Source organism: Caretta caretta, chromosome 20 (genome assembly GCF_965140235.1).
Source record: "Caretta caretta isolate rCarCar2 chromosome 20, rCarCar1.hap1, whole genome shotgun sequence".
NCBI classification, from domain to species: Eukaryota; Metazoa; Chordata; order Testudines; family Cheloniidae; genus Caretta; species Caretta caretta.
The window spans coordinates 20,109,794-20,137,664 of record NC_134225.1 but is presented as its reverse complement, the minus strand read 5'-3'; the positions used below and the strand labels follow the sequence as shown (position 1 = coordinate 20,137,664).

At 45.4% G+C, this 27,871-nt stretch overlaps 1 protein-coding gene across 1 annotated transcript in view; it reads right to left on the bottom strand.

The window, feature by feature from the left end:
• The window catches only part of LOC125627527 (venom factor-like), a 52,203-nt gene extending 38,727 nt beyond the window's left edge, over positions 1-13,476 (bottom strand). The window contains exons 1-11 of the mRNA XM_048831700.2: positions 13,406-13,476; positions 10,878-11,070; positions 8,578-8,734; positions 6,600-6,670; positions 5,253-5,347; positions 3,912-3,994; positions 3,659-3,749; positions 2,906-3,008; positions 1,996-2,116; positions 1,581-1,696; positions 528-674 (exon numbers count right to left, since the gene is read on the bottom strand). Coding sequence (XP_048687657.2) covers positions 528-674; positions 1,581-1,696; positions 1,996-2,116; positions 2,906-3,008; positions 3,659-3,749; positions 3,912-3,994; positions 5,253-5,347; positions 6,600-6,670; positions 8,578-8,734; positions 10,878-11,070; positions 13,406-13,476 — 1,248 coding nt within the window. The remainder of the gene's footprint in view (positions 1-527; positions 675-1,580; positions 1,697-1,995; positions 2,117-2,905; positions 3,009-3,658; positions 3,750-3,911; positions 3,995-5,252; positions 5,348-6,599; positions 6,671-8,577; positions 8,735-10,877; positions 11,071-13,405) is intronic.
• Between the last annotated feature and the right edge of the window lie 14,395 nt (positions 13,477-27,871).

Sequence of the window (27,871 nt, the reverse complement as noted above, 5' to 3'; positions counted from 1 at the left end):
GACACAGGACAACTGCAGCATGGACTCTGGGCAGGGGAAGCTTCCTCACACGACCCCCCCACATCGTATCTCAGCCCAGCCCCCTCTTGTATTAAGAAGGGAGTTCAGTCTCTATGGCCCAGTCAATCATTGGCTTCTCTGGCGCCCTCTTCCAAGCCCCAACCAGCCAGCCCTCCATGTCGTTGCATTTTCATTAACCATACAGTCAATTCCTTCCGCTCTTTGCCAGATATCTGTGCATTTCCCACAAGACTCTGCCCCTTGTGAAATCCAAGTCACAGGTCGCTGGAAATGACTAGATCTCACCCAGCGTAGGGAAAATGAAGTTCAGATGCTATGCGCCAGCCTGGAGATGGAAACAGTGGTCGTATTGAAGCTGCACTGGCATCCACTGCCTGCAGGGTGAATGATTATCTTCAGTTTCCCATGACTGATTTAGGGCTGTGTACAGGGCGTCACCCGGAGGGGGCTGCCCAATGGGTGCACACACCGTGCCCAACCTCCTGTGATAACGGAAGGTTACTCACGGTGATGTCTAACTGTGATTTCTCCCCAGGCGTGTTGATAAACAGCTTCGCCGTCCCGTCTCCCTGAGTCAGCCGAGAATCTTGGGAGCCATCCACCTTAACGGGAACGCGGGCTGCTGGCGAGCCATCGGGGTTTGTAACGTAGACCTGAGATCAAGGGGAGACAAAGGGATTACCGCCCAGCGTCATGTTGGACTAGGTTGGAGATTCTGTGTGTGCAGTAAGCAACAGAGACAGACAGGAGAGAATGATCCCCCGGCTGCCCCATCCTACAATTTCACTGCCCTCTGCCATTCCGTACTAGCGCCCCTCTACCCCGGTGCAAATTCCTACCACTCCCCAGGACTGTTGCTTCCCAATTCTCCCCTTCCTCCACCATTCATCTATTCCCCACCTCTCAACCCCCACCTCTCCCAAACCTCTCTTCTTACTGCCTTTGAACCTCAGGCTGCAACAGAGGAGCTACTATGTGTCCAACTGCATACGGAGGGTATATCAACCCTGCAATCAAAGGGGTGACCGCAGCATGGGTAGACTTCCCCAAGCTAGCTTTGATCCAGCTCTCCAGAATAACAAGAGCAGTGAAGCTGCTTGAGTTCACATCCAGGGTCAGTTGTACAGCCTGCCATGGCTTCACTGGTATCGTTCTTTGAGCCAGCTAGATCAAAGCTGGCTCGGGTCTGTCTACGTGTACTGCAGTCACACCTCTGATTGTAGGGTAGACGTGTAACCTGAGCCAAAAGGGCCCTGGAGCGCTAGGCCCAGCATAGAGCCGCATTATGAGCGTGGAGGAGTCTAGAATCCCTAAAGCCCCTGGTACTGGTACAAGGCCCAGGAAGCAGCGTACTAAGGCGTATGAGTGACCTCATGCCATATTTTGTATCCACCGTCACCACACTGCTTCCTAGATAGACTGTCAGCTTTGAGCCAGATTCTGATCTCAGTCATGAATTGATGTCAATGGAGATACTCCGGCTTGAGATAAGAACCTGGCCCTTTGTCTCCTGTTAATACCCCTCCAAAAGGCCTAGATCTAGGCAGAAGAGAGATTACCATGAGTTCAAAGGGCAGCCCCGGCTTGAAGTACTTGGCTGTTTTTGTGAAGTGGATCTGATAGGGAGATGTCACAATGTTAATTCCGGTTCTCTCCGCTTCCACCATGTCGCTGCCTGCACAGAGAAGCCACAGGATGGGTTAAGGAAAGCGGTTTCAGGACAGATTCTGATCTCATCTTCCCCACTGTCAGTCAGAAATAAATCTACCAGGGTCACTCTATTTTTATGCCATTGTAATTAACAGCAGGATCTGGCCTGGTATTTCCAAGGTACAAGGGACCTAAGCCATGAAGGACTTCATAGATCAAAAGCTACGCCTTGAATTGCACCCAGAGAAAGCAGGTAGTCAGTGTCACATCCTTCCTGAACTGAGGAGTTATTTTTGCACCTCTCCAAAGTAAACCGTTGCTCACCAGACTGCGTCAAAACCGTCACAGTAACATAGATTGAGTGGCCGATGAGCTCCCTAAGGTCGACGAAACGGGCCTGCAGCATTGCTCTGGTTAGCTCTGCTTCCCCATTCCCATCAAGTATCTAGAAAGAGGGAAAGGGTTTCTTAATGTCACATGCACACACGTACATGTGCAGCTGTCGGCTCCCAAACTTCCGTGGGTTTAGAGCAGAGGGCAACTTTCTGCAAATGCCCCAGGTTGGTCTTCTACCTGGAGCCAGAGGATTGCACCCGGAATGGCACAGATTGTAGCCCACTTTGTTATTAGTGTCTGGGGGAGGCCCATGGGGTCCACAGGTCCCAGCATATAGTCTCTGCTGCTGCCCCTCTGTATTTGGGTGGTGGGGTGACACATCGCAGAGCTCCTCAGGTACATAAAGTTCACCGGCAGCATTTTGGCCACCCCGACATAGTGAGCAACGGTGCAGTCCCTAAGCCGTCCCTTTCACTCCTCTTCTGCGGTGGCTGCAGAGGGAGCTGCATGAAGCAGGCATGGCCGTGAGGGTGATGGCAGCAGAGAAGCTTGGGCTGATGGACTACTCCCTGAGCCCACAGCCCTGTACGGGCGAGTAGCACCTACAGCCCGCTGGTGGGAGAGAAGGTGGGCAGCTTTTAAAGGAGCCACCTACCACTTTATACGTAAGAGCAAGTTGGGAGTTTGCGGGGGATTATAGGGCAAATCTAGTCAGGTCACACAATTTGGCACTGCTCCATCTCATGTCCCCACCCCATACGGACCTTGACTACAGCCCTTGGTGGTGTTGAAGGTAAACACCTGATTAAGGTGATGTGCAGTTGGGGAGGTTCTTTACTACTTTATCTGTGAGGGCGCATCACTTCCCCAGCATTTCTCCTCCAAGAACGGGCATTACCTCAATTCTCTTGAGTGACTGCGGGATGCTCTTCTTCTCATCACCTATCTTCACCCCAAAGAGGACAAAGGCAGTGCCGTCTAAGTCTTTCCCATAGAGGAACCTGAAAGAGGAGAGGATGGGTAAGAAAAGCCCCATGGAAACCTCCTGAGAACCTGTGGTGCTGGCTTGTGGGTTATACCAAAGATATTTCCATCGCGGTCTCTTGAAAGATACCATGTGCCCTTGGTTAAAGGTGGCCCAGTCACAGATCAAACTAAAATGACTCATTTGTTTTCAATTAACCTCTTTCTGCTGTGGTAGCTGGAGGAAGTGGCAGAAATAGTAGATGAAGGAACTGAGCTGAAGCCACAGAGTTTGCTTATGGGTCCAGCCAGGTTTCAGTTCCTCACCAGAAGAAACTTTACTTTGGGAGTATAGCTTGCTGAAAATTTCCCCTCTAAACTCTTTTTCAATGGCAAATTGGGTTATTTACCAAACAAAATTTTCTGTAAGAACTGTCTGTTGCCATAGGGGGAAAAAGAAATCTATTTTTAATTGAAAAACGGAATGCCCGAAAACCCAAAATATTTAAATTTGGAAGTGCTGCCATAATGCCTCAGGGGGGTTGTAGTTCTGGTGTCTCATGGGCCCATTCTCCGCAATGGGCCTGGGATGCCCAGCCAGACAGCATCTCCCATGATGCACCACAGCCAGGGACTCCCATGATGCACCGCCTCTCCTTCCACTCAGCCAGCTCACAGAGACACCCACCTCGCGTGGATATGAATTCTGAGGTCCTCGTTGCCATCTATGTAAAAAAACTTCTCAGACGGCTCCAACGTGACTTCGAAACTCGGTAACACTGGAGAAACGAGAGGAGAAGGAAAGAACGTTGAGTTTATAGGATTGTACAGCTGGTCAATAAAGCCAAACTGAATAAAAAGTCTCCTCCATGATTGGGTCAGGAGATTAGAGAGAGGAGAGCTCTCTGGGACAGATGAAGGACAACAGTGGGGATCCTCACCGTACTCTTTAATGTCAAACTGTGCACTGAAGCTCTGCTGTGGGGAGTCTTCATACCTAGCCACAATATTCCAGGTTCCCAAACTACAGGGGGAAAATAAAAAGATGAATGAATGCACCTAGCACACATTTTGCTATGTCTGACTGGCCCTCTTCTTTCTCCAGGGAATTTAATTGGCCTGTAATGCTAACCCTAAGCCACGCATTGATCCCAAGATGACTTCAGGTCAATAAAGATGACTGGTGGCTATCTTAACTTCTGGCAATCTAAAATACAGTTGCATATTTTGAGGGGTATGGAGAGCCCAACAAAATCTGCACTCCTTGGGGCAGGGGTGGAACATATTGGGTAGGAGGACAAATTCGGATGGGTTCTCCAATCAAAAAGGGTTTGGACATTTATATGGCTCCTAAGAATAAGAACAGTTAATGCTAACAACAATTCTGGAAGGGTTCTTAAACCTCAGGCTTCAGGGCTTAAGCCAGTCTCTAAATATCAGGATGACACTGTCATGGGGATATTATCCCACATCTGTCTACTGCAGAGGCTCTTATGCTGTCCTCTGCACCATCTGGTGGTACCACTTTTAGCCACAGAATACTGGACTAGATGGATCTTGAGTCTGATCCACTCTGGCAATTCCTATGTCACAATCACTGTGTTACTGGGGATAGATCGCTCTCAATAGGAAAATAACCACGATGAGTCCACATCTGCTTTAAACACTGCTTAGGAGGTTATTATCTCCAGGAAATGCCTGTAGGTGAAACAGCTAATGAATCATACACATAAATCTTCTGTTTCACTGCCTGATCTCTGTAGGTCTTTATTACTAGGGCCCTATTAAATTCATGGTCAATTCTGGTCAATTACTCAGCCACAGGATTTGAAACTTAGTCAATTTCATGTTTTCAGACTGTTTACATCTGAAATTTCACAGTGCTGTAACAATGGGGTTCCCGACCCAAAAGGCAGCTGGGGCGGGGGTGGGGGGTAGGAGAGGGTCATACAGCTGTTGTAGGTGGGGTTGTGGGATTGCCACCCTCACTTCTATGCTGTCTTCATAGTTGGGCTTCCTGCAGCTTCAGGAGGTACCCGGAGGTGGGTCTGATCTCCCGCCGAGAGTGGCTGGGCGGGAGAAGAGTAAGTCCTGTTCCTCCCCAGCTCCGGGGACTAGCAGCTGGAGCCTGAGGAGCCCCCTGCCCTACCCCTCCCTTTCCCCTCCAATAGCTAGATTTTATGGGGGAGGGCTTATTTCACGGTCCGTGGCACGTTTTTTACAGCCCTGACTTTGGTAGGGCCCTATTACATATGCACACGGTGATATTTAGGGCAACTTACTTGATAATTTCAGGTAAGCGATGGTTCATAGGGAAGATCCCGACTTTGCTGGATGAGGATACAGATTCCCTCTTCACAATAATGCCCTCAGGTGTCTGGCAAAGAAAAGCAGGTCAGAGATTAGAGGTGTCAGAAAACACTGTGAATTGTTCTGCCCCATACGATCACCTGGGTTTAATTTGTGGGCTAATAAAAAATTCCGAGGTTTATAAATCAGCATTTAACAGTCAGTTACTTTGGCTGCTTTAGTCGACGTGATGCAGAGACCCCTTGGAAAAGGAACCCCCCTGTTCTTTGCAAATAACTCTTACCTCAGACCTGACAAACGTACTAGACCAAACACACCTCTTGCAGGGTGTTTATGCGTGACAGATAACATGTATGATACCTACCGAAAGCTCACAACTTATTAAGACTCCATCACTGCAAGATTGCTCAGCACCCACCAGCCACAGCTGTCTGGAGGTTTGGGGATGGGTTTGAGGAAGGGCATAATATGCACTTCACGGACATGTCATGAAATAATGTAAAAATAAGAGAAACATAATATATAAATAAATATAAATAAATCATTATTATAATATAATTATAAATATATTTCGAAAAAACGTTGATGTTGTCTCAAAACTATTTTTTTTCACTTCGAAAAAAATTTTTTTTGTGCAGAGATGTCATCAAAATAATATCAACGTTGTGAAAAATTTTGCTTTTTCTCAAAATGGCGTCTTCCTGTAGAAAACTGTTTCACCAAAGACCAGATCTATTCGTAGCTTACGCTTCAGACCCATGCTGGCTGCACAGCTCCCTTATCAATAACCTTTCCACCCTCCCAAAGTGCTCCCAAAACCTTGCTCCAGTCCTACACCCAACAACTCCAACTAAACCATGAAACCTCCCAATCAGCGCAGCTGCCCCTCCGGAACCATAGAACTTTCCTCGTCAATGACAGCAGGAAACTTTCCATGCATTAGGTTTACAAGGTGAGGCTTCAATCAGCTATTAACTCATCTCCTATCCTTACCATGTTTTTATATGTTTGCAGTGTTGTAGCCATGTTGGTCCCAGGATATGAGAGACAAGGTGGGTGAGGTCATATCTTTTATTCTGTTGATGGACGAGACAAACTTTCCAGACACACAGACTTGAAGAAGAGCTCTGTGGAGCTCAAAGCTCATCTTTTTCCACCAACAGAAGTTGGTCCAATAAAATATATTACCCCACCCACCTTGTCTGTCTCATGTTGTATCAGAGTGTTTACATTCAGCGATGTTAGTTAAAACAGTTTAGTTTACAAAACTCAATTCTTACATCTAGTCATTGTGACAAAGTGACGGGAAAATGTCTTACTTGAAATTCAACAATAACTGGTTTCGACACTGGTTCCAGTTGATGACCCATAGAGAAGATTCGACAATAGACTGGAAAAAAATTCAGAAGGCAAATTAATGGTTGATTGCTCTGTCAGGCCTTGGGTTGGTTTATTTCACTTTAAGCAGAGCGCAATCTGAGATATCCTGAGTATACGGGTAAAAATATAGGAAACAAAAGGGAAGGATGAAATTAATAGGCAGCGTGTTTAAAACAAACAAAGGGAAGTTCTTTGTCACACAACACAGAGTCAATTTGTGGAACTCATTGCCATGGTATGTTGTGTAAAGGCCAAAAGTATAACTGGGTTCAACAAAGAATGAGCTAATTTCATGGAAGATTGACCATCTTGGCTAATAGCCATTGGTGGAGCTGCTCCAGGTGTCCCTAGACCCCCAACTGCCAGGAGCTGGGACTTGACAACAGGAGATGGATCACTCGAAATTGTCCTGTTCTGTTCATTCCCTCTGAATCATCTGGCACTGGTCACTGTCAGAGGTAGAATACCAGCCTAGATAGATCACTGGTCTGACCCAGTTTGGCCTTTATGTTCTTACTTTGGGGATTTGTTTAGATTGTTCCCCAACTGCAGCTTCTGATGATGGCTTTGCGACTGCATGCATATGTGCCAGGAGAAGTTAGGCTGAGATAAAAAGATTCTATTTCCCACAGGCCACAGAACAGCTGTGAAATGTAATGGCTGTGTCACTATCAACCTAAAATGGAACTGAAAAATAATTTTGAAGTGATGGGTCCATATCCCCTTCCCATCCAGGTCTAATCTGTGTATGGTACTTATGTGGCCCCCTTTTCTGTAATATATAGACGCCTCACAATCTTTAATGTGTTTATCTTCGCAACACATCTGCAAAGCAGGACAGTGCTTTTATTCTCATTTGACAGATAGGGGAACTGAGTTACAGAGAGGCTAGGCAACTTCTCCAAGGTCACACAGAGTTTATGGAAGAACAGGAACTTAACCACCAACCTCCCAAGACTTAGACTAGTGCCCTAACCACTTGACCATGCTTCCTCTCTTCCCCATCAATACTGAAAGCTCTGACGACTCCATGGAAAAGTCCTGAGGCATCATTCACTAATGCTTTGTACCTTGTGTCCAGAGTTGAGTGAATGATTTTTTGGGGGGTGGGGTTCAGTGGCCGAACTGAAAAAAAAATCCCCCCAAATTTTTGTTTCGGGTCAACACGAAATGGAAGTTTGTTTGGTTTTTCTTGCCAAAACAAAATGATGAACTATTACGATAGGGCAACGCCCTTGCATGAAGTGTATTATGACTGGTAAACATTTTGTTTCGGGTCAAACAAAACGTTTTATTTTGTTGAGTTTTCTGGTGGTTTTTACTTAAAAGCAAATTTAGCTGAATTTCTAAACGGAACATCATTTCCAAACAAAACATCAAAATGTTGTATTTCAAAAACAACAGAATTAATCATTTTGACTTAAAAAAATTAACTTTTTTCCAGTCATAACTATTCTCCAAAATCAACCTGAATTCGTGAACAGATTTGGTCAATCCAAAACTGAATTTTTTGGAGCATAAACTATTTGTCTGAAAAATTTCACCCAGCTCTACTTGCGTTTCACCCAGGGCAGAGTGGAGTAAAATGCTATCTCTGGCAAGAGTGCAGAGTTCTGTTCTGGGAGTGATATAGGACTAATTTGCACAGGTGTGACTGATGATCCAAGGTGCACGGCAGCGGATGATCAGGTGTTAAGAATGACCGTTCCCTTGCATGGAGTGTACTGCAAATGGTCAAGTACCAGTGAATGGTAACATAGTCCTGAGGATGGGGACTTAAGAAGCCATGAATGAAACACAGAAGAATTAAAACCAGAAGACGAGAGACACAATAATCTCCACAGTATGCAACCTGCAGCAGATCTAAAATGAAGTCAGTGCACCCAAAGCCCAAAAGGGGTCAGAAGAAGGCAATACCTGTAGATCCAGGTGTGTAGATGGTTTTATCTGTCTGGATGAAGATGTAGCCACTGTGGAAGGTGACCAGAACCACTTTCTCCAAGTTGAATTGCGGGCTTTTGGCTTGGACAGCCACATACTGTTTGCCATCTTTCTTTGGGTCTTTGATATGAACCTGAGTGAAGATTATTCAGTCTGGAGTTATTAGTTCAGCAGGTCAATAGTCACCATGGATAAAGTATCCATGCTGGAACAGTGAAACTTAATCATAAATCATGTTAGCAATTCTTACAAAAGTTACAAAGCTCCATGAAAAACACTATGTCATAAATTTCCCCTTGCTCAACATCTATTTGCTCAACATCTATTGTTAAAGGACATTCCAGTCACAAGTCAATTGTATGCTATGGCCCTTACAGGGATAATAAAGCTGCTATTCCTCTCTGTAGTTTGGCCACCTTGGTCCTAAAATGCTAGTCAACTCTGGAACTGGCCAAAACTCGAATTTCTATTCCCTGCGAAATGCCGACATTTTGAAGGTCATTTTCGTTCAGAATCGGAACAAAACCAAAACATGTTGGTAACTTTGAGGCAATCAAAACATTCCATTTTGAGAAAATCAAAACATTTTCTTCCTTTTTTGACTTTATTTTGTATTGCTATATATAATTGAATATACAATTAAATACATTTCAAAACTCTACGTTATTTCTAAATGAAAAAAAACCCAAAACATTCTATTTCAATAAGGCCAAAACATTCCATTAAAAAGAAAAATCAAAACAGACATGTTCCCGTGGAACGTTTCAAGGTTTTCAAGCATTTTCCAATCAAGAAATGTTCAGCCAGAAAACTTTCCACTAGCTCTAGCCACCAGCTGAATGGGGTTGCAGTTGACTGGAACACTCACTCATCCAAAAACTCATGGCCAGGGACTCATTTACCTATACAACAGTCAGACCTTGATTTGGTTTTGTTAAAAGGTCACAATCAACTTTAAAAAAAAAAAAAGAAATCATCACACTTCTACCTGAAAATGATGACCTGTTTTTGTTACAAATGTCCCCTAAATTCATCATCGTGGAAAGAGATGAGGGATGAAATCATCAGCTCTTTCACGGCCTCTTTACACCAGGTAAAAGGGCCAAAGTGGTGTAAAGGGCCCCTAAAAGCCCCATATCTGGCCAGGGAGGATACCTTCAGGCCCAAGCACTGAGCGAATAAAGCTGCCTTCTGAGGATCCCTTCATTAGCCCTGGCATAGGACGCATGCTGTTGTGGAGATGCATATCTGGACTGCAGCCCACAGGGCAGCCCTAGGAGGTTGCTCTAACTTAGTCAGGTTCCTGGGGCTGTCCAAATAAACTGGATGTCGTGGAGCAGACCAGGATAAGGAGGGTGCAAAGGTGGTTTAAAGCTAACACCCATTTGTGCCTTTGATGACATAGGAAAGGGGAGATTTTCAATTTCACTGCCCCCCCTCTCCACTCCCCGCATCTACTTAGTTGTCAGAACTTCTGTTGTCTGGGTGGAATTTTCCCATCGCATCCAGGGAGAGGTGTAGAAAAAAACAAAACAAAACGTAAAACATGATTGTAAATCACAAAAATTGGTAGGGGGGCTAGGATCCAAGGCAGGGGTAGGAGCTGAAATTGCTTATAACTCATTCTTTTTATATCAATTAGACTACACTTTATTATTCTAATGCCCAGAGGCCCTAAGCAAAGCCAAAGCTCCCATCTGTTAGGTATTGTACAAACACAGGGTAAGGCCTTCAAGTCTACGAATCAGTCCCTGTCCTGAAGATCTTACAATTCATATAGACAAGGCACAAGGCAAAGAAAGGACTACAGGAACAATGCCTACTGGGGGATTTTAATCAACTGGCTAAGCGATTTATTTTCCCCCTCTTTGGTGGAAATTACCCAAAAACATCCGTGTTCCCAATGCTCATGATTTTACTGAGATTTTCATGATAGTCAGTATTTTTCCTCAAAGCTCCAGCTCCTGGATTCACGTGATTAGGTGCAAATCTCAGCTTTCCTGTTTTTAAACAAGGAAGTTCTTGTAGTTGCAGAGAAAAGCTTGAAAACGTGACTCAAGTGCACCCGAAAGGCTCAGAAACCAGAAGACAAACAAAATGATCATGGGGGTGGGGGGAGGGGGGGAAGCCGTCATGATTTTTAAGCCAAACTCATGACTTTTTGATGCCTGACTGATGGTTTTTGAATATCTGGGATTGGCACCATTGAAACATATATTGTGATTTGGTTTAACCATTTGTTTTGCTGAGCGATCTGAGGCTGGGGTTTTACGCACCTTTATTATGGCTGTGCCCATCATCCCATTGTCAGAGTTCAGGTTGGTTTTGACTTGGTATAAAATGAGTCTCTTCAGAGGGAAGTCGTGTACGGTGATTGTCACCTCGGTTGGAGTGGTGAGACCATGAGCTTCCACCACGATCTTCTCTTCGCTGTCCACCCGCAGAACGTTAGGGGTGATCAGAGTGTATCTATGAAATGTTTATTCATTTACAGAAAGCCTTTGACAAGGTCCCTCACCAAAGTTCTTAAGCAAAATAAGCTGTCATGGGATAAAAGGGAAGGTCCTCTCATGGACCGGTAATTGGTTAAAATATAGGAAACAAAGGGTAGGAATAAATGGTCAGTTTTCAGAATGGAGAGAGGTAAATAGTGGTGTCCCCCAAGGGTCTGTACTGGGACCAATCCTGTTCAACATATTCATAAATGATCTGGAAAAAGGGGTAACCAGATAGTTGGCAAAATTTGCAGATGATACAAAACTACAGAAGATAGTTAAGTCCAAAGCAGACTGCGAAGAGTTACAAAAGGATCTCACAAAACTGGGTGACTGGCAAACAAAATGGCAGATGAAATTCAATATTGCAATGCACATTGGAAAACATTATCCCAACTATACATATACAATGATGGGCTCTAAATTAGCTGTTCCTACTCAAGAGAGATCTTGGAGTCATTGTGGAGAGTTCTCTGAAAACATCCACTCAATGTGCAGCGGCAGTCAAAAAAGCTAACAGAACGATGGGCGTCATTAAGAAAGGGATCAATAATAAGACAGAAAATATCATATTGCCTCTATATAAACCCATGGTACGCCCACACCTTGAATACTGCATGCAAATGTGGTCGCCCCATCCCAAAAAAGATACATAGGAATTGGAAAAGGTTCAGAAAAGGGCAACAAAAATGGTTAGGGGTCTGGAACGGCTTCCGTATGAGGAGAGATTAAGAAGACTGGGACTTTTCAGCTTGGAAAAGAGACGACTAAGGGGTATATGAGAGAGATCTATAAAATCATGACTAGTGTGGAGAAAGTAAATGAGGAAGCGTTATTTACTCCTTCTCATAACACAAGAACTAGGGGTCACCAAATGAAATTAATAGGCAGCAGGTTTAAAACAAACAAAAGGAAGTATTTTTTCACACAGTGCATGGTCAACCGGTGGAACTCCTTGCCAGAGGATGTTGTGAAGGCCAAGACAATAACAGGGTTCAAAAAGGGACTAGATAAGTTCATGGAGGGTAGGTCCATCACCAGCTTTTAGCCAGGATGGGCAGGGATGGTGTCCCTAACCTCTGTTTGCCAGAAGCTGGGAATGAGCGACAGGGGATGGATCACTTGATGACTACCTGTGCTGTTTTTCCATCTGGGGCACTGGCATTGGCCACTGTCGGAAGACAGGATACTGGGCTAGATGGACCTTTGGTCTGACCCAGTATGGCCGTTCTTATGTTTTTATGTACTACATTTTAAACTCCATCTGAGACACCCACTTCCCCAAGCACACCTCCTGCCTCTTCAGCACCAATGAGCGTCATACCATCCCCGCCCACCTCCAAACCACAAAGCCCAGGAAATGCAGAGGAAAGCAACTGACCCATAGAAATCACCTTCTCTCTCAGACACCCCCTCACCATTCCTCTAGCAAGTCAACAGTTGCCTACCACGGTCACAAATGTGACACTCAGACAACTGAAATCTTTCTTCTGTGAGATGACAGGGTTCCCATGGGACAACTCTATGTTTTCCAGCTTGTGGCTTTCCTTTGGGTGTTGGAACTTTAACTCATTTAAAGGTGTCTTTTCTTAGCTTCATAATACCAGAATTTGGGAATTATACTATGTGGCTACTAGTAAGGAGCAAAGGGTCATATTTGAAATCTCCTTTGGATAAACTTGCATAAGTTGGTGCCAAGCCATAAACACATTCACTGGAACGAATCTCAAACTAAAACTCCAGGCTGGGACATCATTTTTTGAAGTCTAGCTCTTGCCCCCCCACAAGATTTACACAGCACGGTCAAGCAAAGTTCTCCCTTCACCGGGAGAGACGTAGCCAACCACGCCTACTGCAGACATCTCAGTAATGAGATCTGAATTCACAGGAACGTACAAATCCTCAGGCAAAATTGTTACCAAGTCTCAATCACTGATTTTCATCTCAAAGCCGTTTCAAATCAGTGCAACGCTGCTGACTTCAATGTAGTCATTCCTGATTTACACTGCTGTACGTGAGAGCAGAATTTTGCCCAATGGGAGGGTTGCCTTTATCCTCAGATTATAGAAATTTGGCACCAGAGTTCCACTTTTCAGGTTAAAAAGCTTCCAAATTCTACAATCCTGAAATAATCTGAAAATGAATGAGGTTGACAAAGATCACAGCAAATGGGAAAGAGAATTTCTGAAGCTGGCTCCCACTTGTCACGGAATTTCAGCCAAGGAAGAATAATTAAGGGTAGCCTCCACTCAGTCTAACGAACCCCAGGTTAATATCTTCATCTGCTCAGAATCACAGGAGGTACTTACAGATGGCTGTGAGAAACGGCTGGGAAACAGAACGCGAACATGGCCACTAGGTAGAGAACACGTCCCTCCATGGTGAGGAAGGTTGAAGTAGTAGCTCCTACCAGGTTTATTTATATTCATAGAATATCAGGGTTGGAAGGGACCTCAGGAGTTCATCTAGTCCAACCCCCTGCTCAAAGCAGGACCAATCCCCAACTAAATCATCCCAGCCAAGGCTTTCAGAGTCCAATGTAAACCAAGAGTTTATGCAAACCACTAAGCAGTTATTGAATTTTGGGAAGGAGCCAAGGCAGCTTTGCATTCTTACTAGAATGACCTAGGAGGGATATTTGGATGGTTAGTTTGATGTTTGTTCTGTTATTTATTCAGGCTAGTGACAGCCAAGAATGGCCAAGCTCAAATCTAGGGATGGGGAAATTGCTCAAAACACATCTTGTTCAGATCTCCACAGGGAACCAAGTGCAAGGATTGGGAGTCAGGACTCCTGAGTGCCATTGCTGTCTCTGCCACTGCCTCACCATAAAACAGGGGTGAGCAAACTGCACCTCACCAGCCATTTTAAGCCGGCCCTTGAGCTCCCACTGGGCAGTGGGGTCTGGGGCTTGCCCCCCTCCGGTGCTCCAGCTGGGGAGCAGGGTTGGGGGCCGCTCCACATGGCTCCCAGAAGCAGCGGCATGGCCCCACTCTGGCTCCTACGGGTGGCTTTGCACGCTGCCCCCGCCCCAAGAGCCGCCCCCGCAGCTCCTATTGGCTGGGAACTGTGGCCAATGGGAGCTGCAGGGGCGGCGCCTGTGGATGGGGCAGTGGGCAGAGCCACCTGACCACGGCTCCGCATAGGAGCTGGAATGGGGACATGGCCACTGCTTCCGGAAGCCGCTTGAGGTAAGCACCGCCCAGAGCCTGCACCCCCAACCAGAGCCCTCACCCCCTCCCACACCCCAACCCTAATTTTGTGAGCATTCATGGCCCGCCATACAATTTCTATTTCCAAATGTGGCCCTCGGGCCAAAAAGTTAGCCCACCACTGTCATAGAATCCTAGGACTGGAAGGAACTTCAAGAGGTCATCTAGTCCAGTCCCCTGCGCTCATGGCAGGACTATATTTTATCTAGACCATTCCTGGCAGGTGTTTGTCCAACCTGCTCTTAAAAATCCCCAATGATGGAGATTCCACATCCTCCCGAGGCAATTTATTCTGGTGGTTAACCACCCTGACGGTTAGGAAGTTTTTCCTAATGTCCAACCTAAACCGCCCTTGCTACAATATAAGCCTTTTGCTTCTTGTCCTATCCGCAGAGGTTAAGAAGAACAATTCTTCTCCCTCCTCCTTGTAACAACCTTCTATGTACTTGAAAACTGTTCTCATGTCCCCTCTCAGTCTTCTCTTCTTCAGACTAAACAAACCCAATTTTTTCAATCTTCCCTCATAGGTCATGTTTTCTAGACCTTTCATAATTTTTGTTGCTCTTCTCTGGGCTTTCTCCAATTTGTCCACATCTTTCCTGAAATGTGGCACCCAGAACTGGACACAATATTCCCAGGGAGACCTAATCAGTGTAGAATAGAGCGGAAGAATTACTTCTCATGTCTTGCTCACAACACTCCTGCTAATACAGCCCAGAATGATGTTTGCTTTTTTTGCAACAGCGTTACACTGTTGACTCATATTTAGTTTGTGATCCACTATGACCCCCAGATCCCTTTCCGCAGTACTCCTTCTCAGGCAGTCATTTCCCATTTTGTATGTCTGCAACTAATTGTTCCTTCCTAAGTGGAGTACTTTGCATTTGTCCTTATTGAATTTCATCCTATTTACTTCAAGACCATTTCTCCAGTTTGTCCAGGTCATATTGAATTTTAAGCGAATCATCCAAAGCACTTGCAACCCCTCCCAGCTTGGTATCATCTGCAAACTTTATAAGTGTACTCTCTATGCCATTATCTAAATCATTGAGGAAGATATTGAACAGAACCGGACCCAGAACTGATCTCTGCGGGACCCCACTCGTTATGCCCTTCCAGCATGACTGTGAACCACTGATAACTACTCTCTGGGAATGGTTTTCCAACCAGTTTTGCATCCACCTTATAGTAGCTCCAACTAGGTTGCATTTCCCTAGTTTGTTTATGAGAAGGTCATGCGAGAGACTATCAAAAGCTTTACTAAAGTCAAGATATCGTATGACCATGGTCAAGTTTTCTGCTGGGTGTGCCTGCGTGTAACAGAGCTGGCTGCCTCCCTAGTGCCCCTTGTGGCCGGAGGCTGCTCTGCAGCCTCCTGTCTCAGTTTCCCTCTTGGTTCCTCAAATAAACTCCAGATTACTCTCCAAAGGTAATTAAGATATTTCCTTCCTAGGATCCAATTTATTTAGTCCTGACACACATTGGCCACCTCAGGCCCCAATCCTAGTTCAGTGTCCCTCCACTCTGTGAGGGAGAGCTTCTTTCCTCAGCTGGGTCCCAATTTAAGGTCTCTCTCTCTCTCTCTCCCGCCCCCTTGGGTACGGAGTCCACATCCCTCCTTCCTGGAGCTGTGTCCTTTACTCTCTGCAGGCCCCCCTAACTAGAGATCAGCCGCCTGGCTCTGACTTCCAGGATGCAACCCTTCTCCCAATCAGGGTCTCCAGCAGGAACCTCCTGCTCACTGCAATTCCTCTCTGTCACAGCTTCCTCTTTCTGCTCTCCTCTGGCTCTTTATAGCAACCAACTGCCTTCTATCTGGCCTCATTGAGAGGCTGTTAATGAGGCCCAGGTGGGCTGGACCAGTTCCCCCTTAAAGGGCCCGGTTTCTTTGTCTGAAAAATGGGGCAATAAATATTAATAAATAAGACCGCAGTGCTAATGGCTGCCAGCATCTGAGCCTTGGATGCAAAGACAGTCACAGAACCCATTAAAGCCCGTGGGGAAGCCCAGCACCGTTAGAGGAGTCTTTACCCAAGATCTGCCTCTAACTCTTCCAGAATGGTGCTCCTTCTTGGCAGGAAGTTTTTTTGTCCGTTTGTTGAGGCAGAAATTGGAGCCTCACAAAATGGAGCTCTGGGGCGGGTAGATCCTGAGCTAACAGGAGCACTCTGGAAAGAAGGACAACTTGTCCTGGGGAGGGAGAGGGATCAGAGACACCAGGGTCTAAAGCTGATCTCATGGATTAGTTGAGCAAAAACATTTGCAGTTGGGCTTCTTTTCCCAATAAGAGTACAAACGGTGACTCCAACACTTAACACAAGAACGGCCATACAGGGTTAGACCAATGGTCCATCTTGCCCAATATCCTGTCTTCTGACGGTGGCCAATGCCAAACGATTCAGAGGGAGTGGACAAAACAGGGCAATTTACTGAGTGGTCCATCACCTGTCATCCAGTCCCAGCTTCTGGAAGTCAGAGGTTTAGAGACATCCAGAGCACAGGGTAGCATCCTTGATTATCTTGGCTAATAGCCATTGATGGATGTATCCTCCATGAACCTCTCTCATTCTTTTTTGAACCCAGTTATACTTTTGGCCTTCACAACCTCCCCTGGCAATGAGTTCCACAGGTTCACTGTGAATTGTGTGAAGAAATCCTTCCTTATCCTTCTTTTAAATTTCATTGGGTGACCCCTGGTTCTTGTGTTATGTGAAGGGGTAAATAACACTTCCTTGTTCCTTTTCTCCACACCATTCATGATTTTATAGGCCTCTATCATATCTCCCCCCCACCAACTTCTCTTTTCTAAGATGAACAACCCCAGTCTCATTAATAAAAAGAAAAGGAGGACTTGTGGCACCTTAGAGACTAACCAATTTATTTGAGCAGTGAGCTGTAGCTCACAAAATCTTATGCTCAAATAAATTGGTTAGTCTCTAAGGTGCCACAAGTCCTCCTTTTCTTTTTGCAAATACAGACTAACAAGGCTGTTACTCTGAAACCCGTCTCATATGGAAGCTGTTCCATATTCTTAATCATTTCTGTTCCTCTTCTTTGTACCTCTTTCCAATTCTAATATATCTTTTTTGAGATGCGGTACCCAGAATTGCAAGCAGTATTCAAGGAATGGGTGTACCATGGATTTATATAGAGGCATTATGATATGTCATGTTGTCTTATCCCTCCTGTTCCTAATGGTTCTAACATTCTGTTTGCTTTTTTGACAGCCGTTGCACATTGAGCAGACGTTTTCATAGAACTATGCCCAATGACTCCCAGGTCTCTTGCTTGGGGGGGTCACCCATCATTTTCTATGTATAATTGGGATTATATTTTGCAATGTGCATTTCAGCGTGGATAAATGTAAAGTATTTCATCTGCCATTTTCTTGCCCTGTCACCCAGTTTTGTGAGATCCGTTAGTAACTCTTCTTGGTCTGCTTTGAACTTAACGATCTTTATTGTCTACAAACTTTGTCACCTCAAGGTTTACCCCTTTCTTCAGATCATTTATGAATTTGTTGAACAGCTGGTCCCAGCACTGATCCTTAGGGGACCAGTGTTCCCTCTAACTTTTTACATCCATGTGCAGAATGAATTCTGTTATGTGCACCCATATGGAGGTGATGTGGGGTGGGGGTGGGGCCAAGGGCTGGGGCACAGGGTTGGGGTATGGGGCGGGGTGAGGACTCTGGCTGGGGGTGTGGGCTCGGGGATGCAGGCTGCAGCGGGGAAAGAGGACTCCCCTCAGCCCTCTCTTGCTGCACCAGCTCTGGGGCTGGGGGAGAAGTACCTCTCCCTGCCTGCATGGCCCTGCTACATGGCTTAGAAGGAATGTAGTGGGGGACCCAGCTATTTTTACCTGTCTCCACTGTGAAAACTGAGTTTATTCCTACCCTTTGTTTCCTATCTTACAACCATGTATTGATCCATGAGAAGACCTTCCTTCTTATCTCTTGACCCTTTTCTTTGCTTAAGAGACTTTGGTGAGGGACCTTGTCAAAGGCTTTCTGAAAGGCCAAAAATAGTATATCACCTGGATCACCCTTCTCCACATGTGTGTTGACACCCTCAAAGAATTTAAATAGACGATGAGGCATGATTTGCCTTTACAAAAGCCATGTTGACTCTTCCCCAACAAATCGTGTTCAGCTAGCTGTCTGATAATTCTGTTCTTTACTATAGTTTTAACCCATTTGCCTGGTACCAAAGTTAGGCTGACCAGCTGAATTTGCTAGGAACATCTCTGGAGTCTTTTTTAAAAGTCGGCATCACATTAAACATTCACCCGTCAACTGGTAACAGAGGCCGATATAAGCAATCGGTTACATACCACAGGTAGTAATTCTGCAATTTATATTTGAGTTCCTTCCGAACGCTTGAGTGAATACCACCTGGTCCTGGTGACTTATTACTGCTTAACTTATGAATTTGTTCCAAACCCTCCCTTTATTGACATCGCGATCTGAGACAGTTACTCAGATTTGTCACCTAAGCAGAATGGCTCAGGCGTGGGAATCTCCCTCACATCCTTTGGAGCGAAGATCGATGCAAAGACTTGATTTAGCTTCTCTGCAACCACCTTCCTTGAGTGCTCCTCCAGCACTTCGATCATCCAGTGGCCCCGCTGATTGTTTGGCTTCCTGCTTCTGAGGTATTTAAACATGATTTGGGCCTCGTTGGTTAGTTACTTTTCATATTCTTTTTGGCCTACCCACTTATACTTTTACACTTGACTTGCCAGAGTTTATGTTCCTTTCTATTTTCCTCAGTAGAATTTGACTTTCAATTGTTAAAGGATGTCTTTTTGCCTCACCGCCTCTTAGCAGTTGTTTAGCTATGATTGCTTGCTTTTTTTGGCCCTCTGACTGTTTTGTTTTGTTTTTAATTTGGGATATGTGTATAGTTTGAGCCTCTATTATGTTTTTTAAAAGTTTCCATGCAGCTCGCAGGCATTTCACTTGTGAGTGTTCCTTTTAATTTCTGTTTAATTAGCCTCCTCATTTGTAATTCCCCTTTTTGAAATTAAATGCTACTGTGTAGGTTTCTTTGGAATTTTCCTCCCTACAAGATGTTAAATTTAATTACATTATGATCACTGTTACCAAGTGGTTCAGCAATATTCACCTCTTAGACCAGATCCTGGGCACCACTTCGGTCTAAATCAAGACTTGTCTCTCCCCTCCTGGATTCCAGGACTAGCTGCTCCAAGAAGCAGTCATTAATGAGGTCTAGATATTTTATCTCTGTATCCTGTCCCAAGGTGACATGTTCTCAGTCAATATGGGGGATAGTTGAAATCCCCCATTATTATTGGGTTTTCTGTTTTGTTGCTCTCTAATCAACCTGGGCATTTCACAATCAGTGTCACGATTACGGTCACTAGTATAGTCCCTCCTGCTATACTCTTGCTGCTCAAGCAAGGAATTTCTATCAGCGATTCTATGATATTGTTTGATTCATTTAAGATTTTTACTATATTTGACTTTATGCTTTCTTTCACATATTGTGCCACTCCCCCGCCAGCACGACCTACTCTGTCATTCCTACACAATTCATATCCTGGTATACTGTGCTCCATTGATCATTATATTAATATCCTCATTTAATACCAGGCATTCCACTTTGCTCATCTAAGTATCTAGACTTCTTGCACTTCTACACAAGTACTTATAAAATGTGTCAATTTTTCCATTGTCGGCCTTCATAGGATGGAACTAGACTCTTTTCTGTTTGACTGTTTCTCCTCAGTTCCTACCCGTACTTATTGGGGACGTATGTCTGTCATTTGTGAGTACTGCACCCTTGCAAGAAATGCAATCGTAAACCTGGGGATTTAGGGTTTGACATGTCTGAGCCCCAGTACCAGGGGAAAAAAAAAATACAAAGTTGCTTTTGATAAGTTTCAATTTTATGTGGCAATGGACAAAAATCCTAAAGCGATGCACTAACGCCAACAGGGGAACTAGAAATATACACAATAAACTAAATTGGATCGAAACAGACTCCGGTTAGGGCCGGCTCACAGCCATGGGTAGCAAGAAGGAGCTCAGTGGAGGCTGGGCAGTTCTGCCTATATGTCTTCAGCAAAGGGCATGAGGACAGCAGGGGTGCCCGGGCCCTGCTAGCCAAAAGACTCTGATCTCCAATGCATGGCGCAGATGCTCCCCAAGAATGGAATAATATAGACAAAATGTTCCAAGAACTTTTTTTTTTAAAAAACTTATTCTAAGTAACACCCCCCCCCCCCACAAGGGGTCTAGCTACAAGCCAGCAAAGAGTTAATGGGAAAGTTGGTTATCAGATGGTTTCCGATAATAACTGTTTGTTTTCCTGGCATTGGACAAGCTATTTGCAAGTGATCCAAGTCTAGACATTCTCCAAAATATGCAAATTGCAAACTATTAAACTATGGCTGCATCCGTCATGATTCCATTATTAAGGTTGGCACCAGAAGTCTATGGTAAGCTTAATGTCAATCCCCCCTCACTCCCACATACAACCCTCTCTGACTTTTATGGGACAGGACAGTCTTTGGTAAAAGGGTTAATCGAGCAATGTCTGTTGGCCTCCCTGGCAGAGGTTTAGTATTTTAGGAGGACAGGCCTGACTGCCCCTGACCCTGCATTGCACCAGCCTCCCACACGAACTGCTGATCATGTTTGGTGGGTGGATTATGGACTCTGATAAAGGCCGAGTTTGTTGGGTTTGGGTCGTTTCCAGAAATCTCCAGGGTGATTGATACCATTTGCAGAATGCTCTCTGCCCCAAACCTGCCCTCAGCTTAACGCTGAGTGAAGCCCTTCCTGCCCCAAACTGACCACTGCTGGGTTTTGTTTTTATTCGGGGTTAGATCTAATACCAGAAGAGGACCTGTTTTTCCTGCTCTGGCTTGAGTATGGCTGACACCCCCACAGATCAACAGTCTAGTCCCTTGGGCTAGTCATCTTGTGCCTCCTCCCAGCCCAGGGTAACATGAGACTGGGTTGGGGTGTTGGATTTTCACAAGTGGGTTCACTCGAGTGCCTGCCCTCAGAAGCCATAAAATTTCACCCAGTTACTAAGCCCAATCACTTGTGTTTGACTGATGTATATTGCCAGAAAGGCAGCCAATCTTTATTTGAAAAAAATCAAGAAGCGGAAGATCCACCTCTTCCCTTGTAGTCTGCTCCAAACATTAATCTTTTTCACCATTGAAAAATGTACACCTTGTGTGATTTGAAGAAGCCTGGTTCTTGCTATTCCTTTCTCTGCTAGATTAAGGAGCCCTTTAGTATCTGGTATTTCCCCCCCTGCCCCCATTACTAAGACCACCAGTCCCTATTTCACAAAAGTCATAAGATAAGAAGGTAAAGTATACACTAAAGGATTGAATAGCTTGTAACTGAACTGGTGGAATGAACCATTTATGCTTGGGTGGTTCTAACTTGTCCATAGCCATGGTGATTTAGTTTAAGAATCCTCCCACTTTTGCTCTGCATCCACACTGCTATTGTTCTCATACTCATAGACTTTAAGGTTAGAAAGGTCCATCACCACCAGCTAGTCTGTCCTCCTGCACATCGCAGGCCACAGAACCTCACCCACTCATTCCTGGAATAGACCCCGAACCTCTGGTGAAGTTACTGAAGTTCTCCAATCATGATTTAAAGATTTCAAGTTACAGAGAACCCACCATTTGCACTCGTTTAAACCTGCAAGTGACCCGTGCCCCATGCTACAGAGGAAGGCAAAAAACCTCCAGGGTCTCTGCCAATTTCACACGGGGGGAAAATTCCTTCCTGACCCAAAACCTGGTGATCAATTGGATACTGAGCATGTGGGCAAGACCCAGCAGTGGAAACCTGGGAAAAGAATTCTCACAGTAACTCAGAGCCCTCCCCACCTACTGTCCCATCACTGGCCATTGGAGATATTTGCTGCTAGCAGTTGCAGACCCTAACTCTAACCCTTTCTTTTTGTTCCAAATCATTTCAGTTGCAGTGCCCTCAAGGGACCTGTTCCAGAGCTCCTGCCGTAGCTTCCAGAAGCAGTGCATTCTACATCCTAAAAGGTGCAATAAGGGACAGAAGTGAGAGGACTTATGGAACCCGTTTGTGTTAATCCCCATCCACAATGGCACCAGAATGATTCCAATTTAAACAGCCAAATTCTAACCAGTTTTTAAACAAGCGCGAAGTGAATCTACAACAACTGGTTATTAGACGGCTTGGAGAGAGTAAGCACACTGGGGTGTGTGCATGTAGAGCATTGCACATCTAGTTCTTAGGATGCCAAATAGTGTTGGCAACCCTAAAAAGGACTATGAAGAACAAAGCATTAAGGAGAACTAGCCATCTCATGGATGGCAAAGTGTCTGCTGTAACTCCATGCTGCCTTCAACCACAAGACAAGCAAAACAATACACTCCAGCATATGGAATCTGCAGACCTGCTATAGCGCTAATGTGAAGTCAGTAGCTCCCCCAGCTTCCTGTTAGAAGGGATATGTGGAATACAGTACCTGTCCATCTGGACGAAGATATAGCTACTGTGGAAGGAGACAAGAACCACCTTCTCCAGTCCAGGGTGACCTGTGGGGGCGCATGGCCTGGACGAACACATACTGGTTTTGCTTGGAATCTTTCTTCTTGTCTTTGATGGGAACCTGAATGAGAAGGAGATCATGGCTCTGGGCGTTCTTCCTGGTTTCAGTCACCAGGACGAGATACTTTATGCAAAAAGGCTTTGCAGTGATAATGAATTTTAAGTAATATATTGATATCGACAAGACTTAGTAAGAGAAAGAGTCCATAAAAATCAAGGCTGTCAGGAGCCTTTGACTACCCAGCCATACACACAATTCCTCCAGCACTGAGGTATCATAAGACAGTATATCTGCTCAGTGGAGAATACTCTTGGTGTAAAGGGGTTCCCTGGATGGCATAAAGCTAGCATAGGTGGCTTTTTGCCCTCCCCTCTTGTAGCCTGTGTCATAGCATACATGCTCTGAGGAAAAGGGGGTTTGACTGAAGTAGGCTCTGTACTCAGGCTACTTCCGGCTACTAAATTAGAGTTGCTCTGAGGATGATCTAAATTATGCCGGAGGCTGGACCCAGAGTACAAAGAGGGGCAGAGGTGGCTTAAAACTGCATCAAGTGTACCTGGGATGGAACAGATAATCCAGACTTTTTAAAATGAAACCTCATTTATGGATGTTCAACATGTTTATAGGGATTTAAGGGACAACATTCTCCAATCAAGTCCAGACACTCACCAAAAATATTACATTTCCAAAATACTGTATAATCGAGGTGCTGGTCGTGACTCCATGATTAAAGATGATACCATGAGTCTATTATGGTTGCACCTAAGGATGGCTGCTTCTGGCTGAAACGAACACTGGATAGACAGATGCTCTATGGCAAATTCACCACAAACTGACCATTGCAGGAGGAACCGCTTGGAAACCAAGTGGCTGCAGGAGCAGAAAGCCATGGAGATTAGTTACTGACAGATGTCCAATAAAGAATAGCAGCACTTTTAGATAGTACTCGTCATCAGTAGACCTCAAAGCTCTTCACAAAGGTCAATATCATTGGAATGGGGTGCACTCACCTCTCACGAGTGCCCGCTGGCTGAGTGAGTGTACACACTCTCTATCCGGTTTGTGGTGGGCCTTTGCTGACTCAACCCTCCAGCCGGTCACACACAGTCCGTATGTGAAATAAAAACAAGTCCAACAGGGACCTCTCTCAAGCTGTCCCTGCTCCGGTATAGAGCGGTGGCCCAGGGCTCCCTCCCTGGAGGCAATGTCTTCGCCCTCTCAGAGCCTTTCTGGCCTCAGCTCTACAATTGGGCCACTACAGTTCAACTCCCCTTCTGGGGTGCCTCAAAGTCCAGGCCTCTTTCCCAGTGGCTGGTGGGGGGAACCTAGGCCTGCCTTCTACTCTGGGTCCCAGCCCAGGGACCCTACAGATCACAGCCACCCACCATGTCCCTTTAAATAAACTGCATTGTTGCTCCAGTTCCCTGGGCCACTTCCCCATGGCTCCTGCACACTCTTCACCCTTATCTCAGGGCCTTGTCTTGGTGGAGTCCCAGCAGCCAGCCTGGAGCACCATCCACCCTCCTCCAGCTCTAGCAAGGAACTGATCTCAGTCTGGCCCACCCGCAGCTCTTCTTATACTACCCTGCTGGGTCCTGATTGGTTGCTTTCCACACAGCCACTCTAGGCAACTTGGAGGACCTCTCTACTGCCCTTTCCTGGGGAAGGGTGTGGCAGGGCCATAAGGCATCCAGCAGGGAGCCTCAGGACCTAGCCCATCCTGTCACAATCATTATGCCCATTTTACAGATGCATAGTTATAAATAAAATTCGGGCACCATTTGTTTTTAATTGTAAGTTTGTCCTGCGTGTATGTGGTGTGTGTCTCGGGACTAGTTTTTGTTTGGTTTTTATTTTGTTGCAACAAAAGTCAATTTTATACTTTTATTTAATTTAAGTGGTACCACACTATTTTAATATTGTGATTGGAGTATAGCCATCATAATATTATTAATAGCAATTTTTTTGCAAAGTACAAAAAGGCATCAATTATAAATATATGTACATATATTTTTGCTGACACACAAATAATGCAATTGCAAACAAAAAGCTTTATTTTTTTTTTATTAATCACAGGTTTTTTCATTCAAAGAAAAAAATGTAAGGGTAAACCTCAACATTAAGGTAAAGGAAATATTAATGAAACATCAATTTCTTGTTTGGATTTTTATAAACTTGTTCGCACTTTCAAAGGCGGTTATAAGAATGTTATAGCAAAATTAAAAAAAAATGTATGCTATGTCTGGTTATGTTGCAAAATGTTAAAGCTAACCAAACAATTTCAACAGGTTTCCACCCTTGTTTCCCAAACAGATTGAAGTGTCATGAAAGTTTAATACATCAAAGAATTTGCATACCTGTATTTAAAATTCATTTTGGTTTAATTTTTATTCTCTTTCATGTTATGTTAAAGGGAAGTAATAGTTGTTAAAGTTTATGCTTCCACACAGTTAACAAAAGTGGAATTGGTATCTCAAGCAAATTAACAATATAAAGTGTGGGTAAAATTTCTTTTACTAACTCTTTTGCTAAAACAGAGGGTATGTCTACACTACGAAATTAGGTCGAATTTATAGAAGTCGTTTTTTTAGAAATCGGTTTTATATATTCGAGTGTGTGTGTCCCCACAGAAAATGCTCTAAGTGCATTAAGTGCATTAACTCGGCGGAGTGCTTCCATAGTACCGAGGCTAAAGTCGACTTCCGGAGCGTTGCACTGTGGGTAGCTATCCCACAGTTCCCGCAGTCTCCGCTGCCCATTGGAATTCTGGGTTGAGATCCCAATGCCTGATGGGGCTAAAACATTGTCGCGGGTGGTTCTGGGTACATATAGTCAGGCCCCCGTTCCCTCCCTCCCTCCGTGAAAGCAAGGGCAGACAATCGTTTCGCTCCTTTTTTCCTGAGTTACCTGTGCAGACGCCATACCACGGCAAGCATGGAGCCCGCTCAGGTAACCGTCACCCTATGTCTCCTGGGTGCTGGCAGACGCGGTACGGCATTGCTACACAGCAGCATCAACCCATTGCCTTGTGGCAGCAGACGGTACAGTACGACTGGTAGCCGTCATCGTCATGTCCGAGGTGCTCCTGGTCACCTCTGTGAGGTCGATCAGGAGCGCCTGGGCAGAGATGGGCGCAGGGACTAAATTTGGAGTGACTTGACCAGGTCATTCTCTTTAGTCCTGCAGTCAGTCCTATTGAACCATCTTATGGTGAGCAGGCAGGCGATACGGATTGCTAGCAGTCCTATTGTACCATCTTCTGCCGGGCAGGCAAGAAATGAGGGTGGCTAGCAGTCCTATTGTACCATCTTCTGCTGAGCAGCCATGAGATGTGGATGGCTTGCAGTCCTTCTGCACCGTCTGCTGCCAGCCAAAGATGTAAAAGATAGATGGAGTGGATCAAAACAAGAAATAGACCAGATTTGTTTTGTACTCATTTGCTTCTCCCCCCACCCTTGTCTAGGGGACTCATTCCTCTAGGTCACACTGCAGTCACTCACAGAGAAGGTGCAGCGAGGTAAATCTAGCCATGTATCAATTAGAGGCCAGACCAACCTGCTTGTTCCAATAAGAACAATTACTTAGGTGCACCATTTCTCATTGGAACCCTCCGTGAAGTCCTGCCTGAAATACTCCTTGATGGAAAGCCACCCCCTTTGTTGATTTTAATTCCCTGTAAGCCAACCCTGTAAGCCATGTCGTCAGTTGCCCCTCCCTCCGTCAGAGCAACGGCAGACAATCGTTCCGCCCCTTTTTTCTGTGCGGACGCCATACCAAGGCAAGCATGGAGGCCGCTCAGCTCACTTTGGCAATTAGGAGCACATTAAACACCACACACATTATCCAGCAGTATATGCAGCACCAGAACCTGCAAAGCGATACCGGGCGAGTAGGCGACGTCAGCGCGGTCACGTGAGTGATGAGGACATGGACACAGACTTCTCTCAAAGCACGGGCCCTGGCAATGTGGGCATCATGGTGCTAATGGGGCAGGCTCATGCGGTGGAATGCCGATTCTGGGCTCGGGAAACAAGCACAGACTGGTGGGACCACATAGTGTTGCAGGTCTGGGATGATTCCCAGTGGCTACGAAACTTTCGCATGCGTAAGGGCACTTTCATGGAACTTTGTGACTTGCTTTCCCCTGCCCTGAGGCACAAGAATACCAAGATGAGAGCAGCCCTCACAGTTGAGAAGCGAGTGGCGATAGCCCTGTGGAAGCTTGCAACACCAGACAGCTACCAGTCAGTTGGGAATCAATTTGGAGTGGGCAAATCTACTGTGGGGGCTGCTGTGATGCAAGTAGCCCACGCAATCAAAGATCTGCTGATATCAAGGGTAGTGACCCTGGGAAATGTGCAGGTCATAGTGGATGGCTTTGCTGCAATGGGATTCCCTAACTGTGGCAGGGCCATAGACGGAACCCATATCCCTATCTTGGCACCGGAGCACGAGGTACATAAATCGCAAGGGGTACTTTTCAATAGTGCTGCAAGCTCTGGTGGATCACAAGGGACGTTTCACCAACATCAAAGTGGGATGGCCTGGAAAGGTGCATGACGCTCGCATCTTCAGGAACTCTGGTCTGTTTCAAAAGCTGCAGGAAGGGACTTTATTCCCAGACCAGAAAATAACTGTTGGGGATGTTGAAATGACTATAGTTATCCTTGGGGACCCAGCCTACCCCTTAACGCCATGGCTCATGAAGCCATACACAGGCAGCCTGGACAGTAGTCAGGAGCTGTTCAACTACAGGCTGAGCAAGTGCAGAATGGTGGTAGAATGTGCATTTGGACATTTAAAGGTGCGCTGGCGCAGTTTACTGACTCGCTTAGATCTCAGCGAAACCAATATTCCCACTGATATTACTGCTTGCTGTGAGCTCCACAATATCTGTGAGAGTAAGGGGGAGACGTTTATGGCGGGGTGGGAGGTTGAGGCAAATCGCCTGGCTGCTGGTTACGCGCAGCCAGACACC